The 9,375-nt window shown below is 40.2% G+C and overlaps 2 protein-coding genes across 2 annotated transcripts; one reads left to right on the top strand and one right to left on the bottom strand.

The window, feature by feature from the left end:
* Nucleotides 1-1,164: 1,164 nt before the first annotated feature.
* On the top strand, nucleotides 1,165-9,285 carry LOC103512796. Its single transcript, XM_017445570.2, has 5 exons — nucleotides 1,165-1,266; nucleotides 2,467-2,999; nucleotides 3,753-4,557; nucleotides 7,839-7,907; nucleotides 8,096-9,285. The coding sequence occupies exons 1-5, from the start codon at nucleotides 1,255-1,257 to the stop codon at nucleotides 9,185-9,187; spliced, it is 2,511 nt and encodes an 836-aa protein (XP_017301059.2). The 5' UTR covers nucleotides 1,165-1,254; the 3' UTR covers nucleotides 9,188-9,285.
* Nucleotides 3,009-4,913, bottom strand: LOC103512802 (cuticle protein 18.7-like). The gene is made up of 2 exons (XM_008477592.2): nucleotides 4,778-4,913; nucleotides 3,009-4,584 (listed from the first exon to the last, which is right to left on the bottom strand). Exons 1-2 carry the CDS (start codon nucleotides 4,787-4,789, stop codon nucleotides 3,721-3,723), a joined length of 876 nt encoding a protein of 291 aa, XP_008475814.2. The 5' UTR covers nucleotides 4,790-4,913; the 3' UTR covers nucleotides 3,009-3,720.
* Nucleotides 9,286-9,375: the final 90 nt, after the last annotated feature.

The raw sequence follows: 9,375 nt of genomic DNA, 5'->3' as shown, positions 1-9,375 counted from the left end.
ATTTGTACAGGATATTATATAGAAAGCCATTAGTTCCAATGATATGTAAGGGGAAAATGTATAGCCGATTCAATAAATAAATTATGTTCATATGTGAAAGAAGGAAAAATATATGGGTACTCTATCCTACTTTACATTTACAATTTATACCACTAATAAATAATTTATAATATGAAAGTCATTAACATAATGGAAAATGAGTAGATCGATCATAGTAACGCCTACAAACTGCATTTCCACGCTATAAGCTATGCATTCGAAATGCATTTTTCCTGTAATATTTTTAGCTGAATAAATATTGATCTTTTTAGCTGCTATGGTGCAAATAAATATAGACTTTGATGTACAAGGTACAAACAAAAGAACAAGGTAAGAAAATTCGGAAGTTCAAAAATCGCTCTTTTCAACAACTTTTCTTACAAGAAATAATTTGATCTAGTAATCCGGTGCTTGTGACATGTTAGGACTAGTGGTTCAGTGAATTATACAGAACTTCTTCGGAAGAAGAGTCCTTTTTCCCCCCAAATATCAAAATTGTACAAACCGTTAATAATACAAACCGTTCAAACGTTTTGATGAAACAAACGAACTGAGGGAAAATTGGCAAAACTTTGAACTCACTTCATTCAAAACCTGTTTCACTGGAAGTTTTAGGGTGACAATCATAGAGACAAAAGAAAAAAGACTAAAAAATTAAAGCTGTCACTGAACATCAAAATCTATGACAGCAAAATCCATCGAAAATGTTAACATCTATGATGGCAAAGTAAATCGAAAATATCAAAATCTCTACATGGAAAACTCAGAATACTAATAATGAAATTATTAAAAGTGGGAAAGCTATAGAGATTGAAAAACTCAAGTCGGATAATCCAAAATTCCCGATGGGAAAATACATACATCGAAAATGACAAAACCCAAGAATAGATATACTCGTACTAACGAAGAACATTCGATGAATGGAGAAAACCAACTGGAAGAGAACTAGAGAAGTTAGAGAAGTGAAAAGAATTGATACCTATGATCTTACTGACCTCACCTGAGAGTCTATTAATTGAATACACTCGAGTGAAAGAAAGGGGAAAGGGGTGTACCCTGGCAATTCCATACACAAGGAAATAGAAAACTGCCCTTGATAAAGCTCGCGGTAAGCTTTCATATAAATATAAAGGTGCAACCCTTGACCAAACACAATTCATTACCAGTATCAGTCACCGTACGTGAGGATACCCAGGAACACACAACAAACCCACCATGCAATTCCTCGTAAGTTACTGTTTTAATTGCAAATTTTAAATAGTTTCAGTGTTAAGAGTTAAAACGAATCATTTTTTGTTAAACTTTTGTGTTTTAATAAATTTCCATAAGTATTCCGTGTAAAAAGTTTCTAACAATCAAAAATAGTTTTCATCTAACAATCAAAATAATCTAATGAATCCCATCTAACAATCAAAAGCTGCTGTGTATTCAAATTCAAATGCTAATTTCAATTACATATTTACGTATGTGCATTTTGTTGGCAAAAGAAACTTCCAAGTTATAAGTAGTTATAGTGTTGTGGATAAGTTAGAATCGAATAAAATTAGATTTGTTCAACCAACGAACGTGTCAATTTTCCAAATCAAAAAATTCAAGTGATCCCATCCATCTTATTTTCCAAGAAATTTCCAAGTATTATATTGGAAATATTTAAACACTTTGGAAGAGAAACAAAAAGAAAAATTCCGTCAAAAGATGGTAGAAAATGCCTACAAGCCTATACCGTTTTTCTTGAACAATAAAGTTGGGCTTTTGAAAGAATAACTACATATCTAGTATCTAACAACATAACACCATTCTAAGTTACTCAAAAAAAGATGGGTTAGAATTTTATCCGGTTTCCCAACTTTCAAGGTTTTGCACAAACCAATCGTTTATCGTTTCAAATCAGAATAACAAATAAAATTATTAGAACGGAATCACTTTTGATTTTGATAAAAATATCACCAACATTTTTGCATGTCTTAACGTAATTGGTGCAGAAAGGACTTAGGAATAAGTGCAAGTGCAATACCTATGTACTATTTCTGCCAAGCTGATTTGTGATGGATAACCATGAATTAACTTACAAGATCAAGATCAGAATAAAATTATTTACGTTACAATGCCAAAATTTACATAATTTATATTTTTATAAAATTAGACAGGCGACAAGCTTCGTATGGCGAATAATTTCTTGGTGTTATTAGTATTATTTCCTTTTTTTAAATGAAAAAAGAACGTAACGAAAGGGAAAAATGCAAATATAACGCAATAGTTCTAAATAATGAAAATGAAATCGACATAATTAACATCAGGAAAGGAAATTTTTGTATATTTCCAGTTGAATAATCTACATCAAATATAAAAATATTTACATACCTTTCTCAACAAAATACATCTGATACATGGCGACTCTAAAACAATCTTTTTGGTTTTGTGTTACAGGTAGCTTTCGTCGCCACCCTGGCCTGTGCCTCCGCTGCCCCAAGCGTCTACGGCCCATACCCAGCCGCCCCAGCCTACCCTGCCTACCCAGCTGCCCCAGCCTACCCAGCATACGCCGGAGCTTACGCTCATGCCCCAGCCCCAGTCAAAGTTCTGCCAAGTGGATTCTTAGCCGACACCCCAGAAGTTGCCCACGCTAAGGCCGCTCACTTGGCTGAGGTTGCTAAGGTTGCTTCCAAGGCTGCCTACGCCCCAGCTCCAGCTTACGCTCCAGCTCCATATGCTTATGCTGCCCCAGCCCCATATGCTGCCCCATACGCCGGAGCTTACGCCCACGGACCAGCTGACATCAAGGTCCTTCCAAGCGGATACTTGGCTGACACCCCAGAAGTTGCCCACGCCAAGGCTGCTCACTTGGCCGAGAAGGCTAAGGTTGCTGCTGCCGCTGCTGCCAGCCCTGACCACGAAAGCTACGCCTATGCCCCAGCCCCATACGCCTACGCCGCCCCAAAATACTACGGCTCTCACTACTAAGATCTCCTCAGCAACAACAACAACATGCTTAATGTGATATTCCTCCCAGAGGAATCCAAAGAATCTCATGGGTACAAAGAGGTGCAATGCAATTTCTCCTCAAGATAGTGCTTTGCACCATATTAAACGCTTAGATGTAAATATTCATGACGCCTAATTTCACAAGTGTTCATCCTATTCTATTTCCTAAAATTTTCTACTCTTCCTCTACATTCTACAAATCTACATAACTAGTTGTTTTTCTAAAAATAAAAGAAGACAAATCTTCTTCAAAAACTTATATTTTACTGTTGTTTCTTAAATGATTTCTTTCCAGATTGTAGAAAAGCATTGTCCATATAGGAGTATTATTATGAAACAAAGTTCTAGGTATAATGTCTGTAGTTACAAGATTGCACACATGCGAAAAGCAGTTTTTTTTTAGAAGAAAATTAGTTATGTAAGTACCTACTGCAGTAACTTCATACATAACTGTATTAGTTCAGAATTCATGAGAAAATTTGATAAGTGGAATGTTAGTTAAGAAAGTTGTTAAAAATTATTCATTCAGCTCTAGACTAGCTTCACAAAAAGCATTGGAGAAAAACTAGAAATCAAATAACATTGAATAAAATCAAAAATAAGTAAAAGTGGAGATTTGAATTTTATTTTGAATGAAAATGAATTGTTTTGGAAAATTGTGATGACAGGATGAAAATGAGGATGACATGATGAGATCATTTAGGCGACATATGAAGCTCTAGCGTGTTCAGCAAAGTGAGCAACCTTGGCAGCGGCTACTTCTGGTGTATCAGCCAGGTATCCGTTGGGCAGGACAGTGATGGAAGCTGGGGTGTAAGCGTATGGGCTAGCGTAGGAGTAAGCTCTGTTGTAGTCTGTGTTGTAAGCTTGGATGACTGGGGTAGCTTGGGCAGAAGCTTTGGCAACTTCAGCAAGATGAGAGGCCTTGGCAGCAGCTACTTCTGGGGTATCAGCCAGGTATCCGTTGGGCAGGACAGTGATGGAAGCTGGGGTGTAAGCGTATGGGCTAGCGTAGGAGTAAGCTCTGTTGTAGTCTGTGTTGTAAGCTTGGATGACTGGGGTAGCTTGGGCAGAAGCTTTGGCAACTTCAGCAAGATGAGAGGCCTTTGCAGCAGCTACTTCTGGGGTATCAGCCAGGTATCCGTTGGGCAGGACAGTGATGGAAGCTGGAGTGTAAGCGTATGGGCTAGCGTAGGAGTAAGCTCTGTTGTATTCGGTGTTGTAAGCCTGGATAACTGGGGTAGCTTCGGCAGAGGCTTTGGCATGTTCAGCGAAGTGGGCAGCTTTAGCAGCAGCAACTTCCGGAGTATCAGCCAGGTAGCCGCTGGGCAGGACGGACACGGCAGCTGGTGCGTATTGGTTACCCTGGGGGTAGGTTTTGTAGTAGTTGAGGTAGTAGTTCGTCACGTAGTCTGGGGCTTCACCGACAGCAGCAGCGGCTTTAGCTTTCTCTTGGAAGTGAGCGATCTTGGCGGCAGCTACGTCTGGGCTGTCAGCAAGGTAGCCACTGGGGTAGACGACACCCTGGGCCAGAGTGCAGGCCATGGTAGCGGCGAAAATAATCTAGAACAAAATTACCACAAAACAAATTAGTACTATTCATTGCTGAAACTGCCGAATTTTCAATCAAAGCTGACTATTTTTTTAAAACCCAATATAAACCGGTTATAGCAAATTAGATGATTTGATCTACCCATTAGGTAGGTAGTAGGTAGCAGCTACTTATGTATAAGAAAGGAAAACTCAAAGTACTTACAAAGAATCTCATGGTCCTGGCTGTCTTCACTAGAGCTGAAGATGTGAATGATGATTAGACGAGGATCCTCTGACTTTTTATAATCATTAGTATCATCTCGATGGACATTATGATATTGTCAGGCCTACCCCCTTGTTAATTACGTAACTATACCACGTGCGATACATCCATAGGAATTAGAACATGAGAAACCTCTTGTAATGACAAATGTTGCTTCCTCGTAGGATTCAATGAGGTTGATACAGTGTCCGATTGATTCAGATTATCGTAATCTCATTTCTATTGAATGTGTTTCTACTTTCTACTTAGGATTTTATCGGATTCTGTCTGACAAGAAGTCGATTCTATCATATTAACTTAATGTTTACCGGATGATAGAATTATCACCCACTTGGGCTTAAAAATATGATACAAAATTAGTTCATCAAAATTTAATATTTTTTGAAAACTACCTACGGTTCAATAAAGTTAATTTACATTACACAAGATAAATAATTAATTGTACTTGGAAAGGAGAAAAGATTTCCATCAGTAGTAGTGGTAGCAATAGCTGAAAAGTTTGCCATTTAATTAGCATTTTGGCGGTCTTTTTAGGGAAGACTTCAATTTCACGGACAAATTCTTTTGGCTTTTTTGACTGCGAGTACCTGACTAAGCTCACGGTGCTCGGTTATGATAAAAACTATGCGAAATGTGATTTCAAAATAAATAGGATTGACCTGGTCAAGTCTACCAAACTTGCCCATTATTTCAATCAATGGCTCTCACTGCTCATTGAGGTCCAGCAAACGCATGGAGACTATGGAGAGTTGTGATGGTGTTTCGCCCAAAGCGTATCACGGCGAGATGATATTAGCTGGCATCGTCATACAAACGATAATCCGTGTTCCTTTCCTTCGGTTATAATCGTAACTAAATAACTGATCAGAGTGTAGTGGCGTGGTCAACATCCTTGGGAAGCACCGCTTAACTTCTTCTCAGGGCCGTATTTAGGGAGGCAGGAGGTCCGGGACCCCCCCAGGCTTTCAAGATCTTTCTTTACTGTAGGCTGGACTCCGAAAGTTTGGAGCGCCCACCTCCCCTTCTCCCGGAAGTCACTGTTTGGATTCTTGCCCCCCCCCCTCCCCTACTCAAAACTTGCCGAGAATATAGTAAGCGATTTTGTGATTAACCAACCTAGATTGTAATTCCCACCACTCAAGCGCAGACCTGAGTCCCTTACAGTCTGAGCGTGAGAGGTGGAAAAATCTAAATAAAGACCTGGGTCTGTCAGAGCGTCTGAGATATCTAGTCTCATAAGCTTTTTCCCCCCACTCACGTTTCGTCTGACAGACCCTGGTCTGTGAGACGGTCTGAGCGTGCGTGGTTAGCCTGCCAGTGGATCAGCATACTATAAAAGGGTTTACAGCTTCCCTTGTTAAAAATCTCACGCCACACTACTTTGTGGAGCTTAGCACAACTTAGGCACCCTTCATCCTTACACTTGAGCCGCAAGGTGGGTTTTTTGTGTACGCCACTGTAACTGATTGACCTTCCAGTGGTCTTGTCCCAACCATGAAACATGTAGACAATACGTTAAACTGATGGACACTATTCATTCATGACCTGTAGCTATAGGTGGATTAAAATGTAATACATTTTAATGTACAATGAAGAACCGCCGACCACCTAGACCTAGATTATCTCACAAGTGGGGTCAAAGAAAGAATCTTTCAATTGATATCAAAGAACACAAAGTTTCTACTATGGTTCAAATTGATATGATTTCCCTGCAAAGGTCTTCGGGTGGCTCCATTTATTTCAAAATATCGACTTAATACTACTTTCAGTTCAATTTTTGAGACTATGTATTTGTAAGTTGCAGTTGTAATGAGTAAAATTTACTAACAACGAAAGAATGCAGAGAGAGACAATCAATAATTTATTGATGAGCTGCCCAGCGTCTGTGTTGCCATATGACACAGCATACTACTCAAACAGACATGTCACATTAAAATTAAATTGAAAAGATTAAAATTTAAAAAAAAAAAAAAAAAACATGGATAAATTGGTGTAGGTGGTTGAGATTGTATCAACATTGCGGTGAGCTGTAGAGATGGCGATGGATAATAGCGAGCGTATGGAATTAACGTAAGAATAATAGGGATAACGTAAGAATTTGCAAGATGGGGGAAAGTTCAAAATCAAGTACGGGTGGTCGTCTCTGTCAATCACCTATTCGTCAGACAACTAGGACATTATCTTCCTGAAGACATACTGTGTTTCATTGTACTTTTCAATTTATTTTCTCAATCAACATGTGTGACTTCTTATATGAGTGACGTCAAAGTCTACGTAACAAAAAATCCTTATGAAATGCATTAACATATCACATTCAATAATTTATAGATCACTTGGGGATTTGTAGGATGACGTCAAATTTTGAATTCCCTTGCTGAGGGCTGAAGAACTGCAGGACAATTTGAACCTGATATGAACCGTGTGGACAGGAATTCAAGGGAGGATTCCCTGCCAAACTAAAATAATTGTGTTGCATAATACGGGGCTTTGTCTGAAAGTTTGTTTGTTTCATCATAGTTAGCGAATGGTGTTCCAATGTTGATGAAAAGTGGCAAAAATGTTCAAACATAAAGGAACTGTGATCATTAAAGTTTGAGCTCGATCGAGCTTTGGCAAGCCCATTTCCCAAGTAAGAATTAAAGTTCACTAAACTTATTACTTACGAGTCTTCGCACTCAATTTATTGCTGTTTTACTTAAGTTAGTTTATGAGCTAGTGACTATCAGCTATCAGCCAAATACTCGATCCCATCTTTAGAACAACCTTTTTCGAATAATAGATGTGGGGATTCTGGGGCGCATTGATGTGCTTTTTCTTGCAGATACTTACGGTACTCGTAAAACGCCCTATGGATTGAAAGCTAAAATAGACCTAGACAGTATCTGTACGTTATTGTGTTTCCTTCATCCTATACAAGGATGTTTCATATCGTATCCTTGGGCTAGATACATATTGGTGACATCCCTATATAAACAGTGATACCCTTATCACTAATCATCAGTCACTTGGCATCACTTGTTCAGTCATCAGGAGCAGGGACAACAAGGAAATAGACACCATGAAATTCGTCGTAAGTACTTGAATTAGAAACTGATAGGGAATCTCACAGTAGTTTGAACTAGGTTGATAGTAGGAATGTATTGTGATGAGGATGAGACTTCAACAATAAGTTGGAACACTACCAATTAAATTCTGAGCGTTATTATTCAAAAATATAAACATAAATTGAGAAGAACTAATAATATCCTTATCTTACAGATCACTTTCGTTGCTATCTTGGCTTGTGCTTATGCAGAAACCGCTGTCCAACCAAGCGGATACCTGGCTGATACTGCTGAAGTTTCTCAAGCTAAGGCTGAGCACTTTGCTGAGAAAGCCAGAATTGCCTACGCTGCCGGAACTACCCCAGACTACTACACCACCTACTACAACAACTACTACAGAACATACTACCCAAACACCTACAACGCCCCAGCTACCATCACTGTCCTACCCAACGGATACCTGGCTGATACCCCAGAAGTAGCCTCCGCCAAGGCTGCCCACTTCGCTGAACATGCCAAAGCTTTATACTCTGCCGGAGCCAGCCAAGATTACAGTGGAGTTTCCTCCTACGCTAGCCCATACGCTTACACTCCAGCTTCCATCACTGTCCTGCCCAACGGATACCTGGCTGATACCCCAGAAGTAGCTGCTGCCAAGGCCTCTCATCTTGCTGAAGTCGCCAAAGCTTCTGCCCAAGCTACCCCAGTCATCCAAGCTTACAACACCGAATACAACAGAGCTTACTCCTACGCTAGCCCATACGCTTACACCCCAGCTTCCATCACTGTCCTGCCCAACGGATACCTGGCTGATACCCCAGAAGTAGCTGCTGCCAAGGCCTCTCATCTTGCTGAAGTCGCCAAAGCTTCTGCCCAAGCCACCCCAGTCATCCAAGCTTACAACACCGACTACAACAGAGCTTACTCCTACGCTAGCCCATACGCTTACACTCCAGCTTCCATCACTGTCCTGCCCAACGGATACCTGGCTGATACCCCAGAAGTAGCTGCTGCCAAGGCCTCTCATCTTGCTGAAGTCGCCAAAGCTTCTGCCCAAGCTACCCCAGTCATCCAAGCTTACAACACCGAATACAACAGAGCTTACTCTTACGCTAGCCCATACGCTTACACCCCAGCTTCCATCACTGTCCTGCCCAACGGATACCTGGCTGATACCCCAGAAGTAGCTGCTGCCAAAGTCTCTCACTTCGCTGAAGTCGCTAAAGCCACATCTTCTGCTAGTTCCAACCCATTCTACTCAGAATACTACACCTGGAACGGAAATGCTTGGGTTGCCAACCAATAAGCCTATACCAGGGGCGAATAACCGGCTCGAGGGCAAAGAGGATTGAGGAAACCTGTCATGGTTTGATCAGTAACTCTTGAGACTTCGATACTACCTCAAAAACACACAAATAGATACCAATAACAGCACTCCATGTAAATAAATCTGCAGTATTAAAATGTGTACATTATGGTTGAAAATAAACTTTC

The sequence above is a fragment of the Diaphorina citri genome, unplaced genomic scaffold (assembly GCF_000475195.1).
Source record: "Diaphorina citri unplaced genomic scaffold, Diaci psyllid genome assembly version 1.1 scaffold885, whole genome shotgun sequence".
Lineage (NCBI taxonomy): Eukaryota > Metazoa > Arthropoda > Insecta > Hemiptera > Psyllidae > Diaphorina > Diaphorina citri.
Note: the sequence above shows the minus strand (reverse complement) of the source record. Positions and strands in the feature narration are given on the sequence as shown.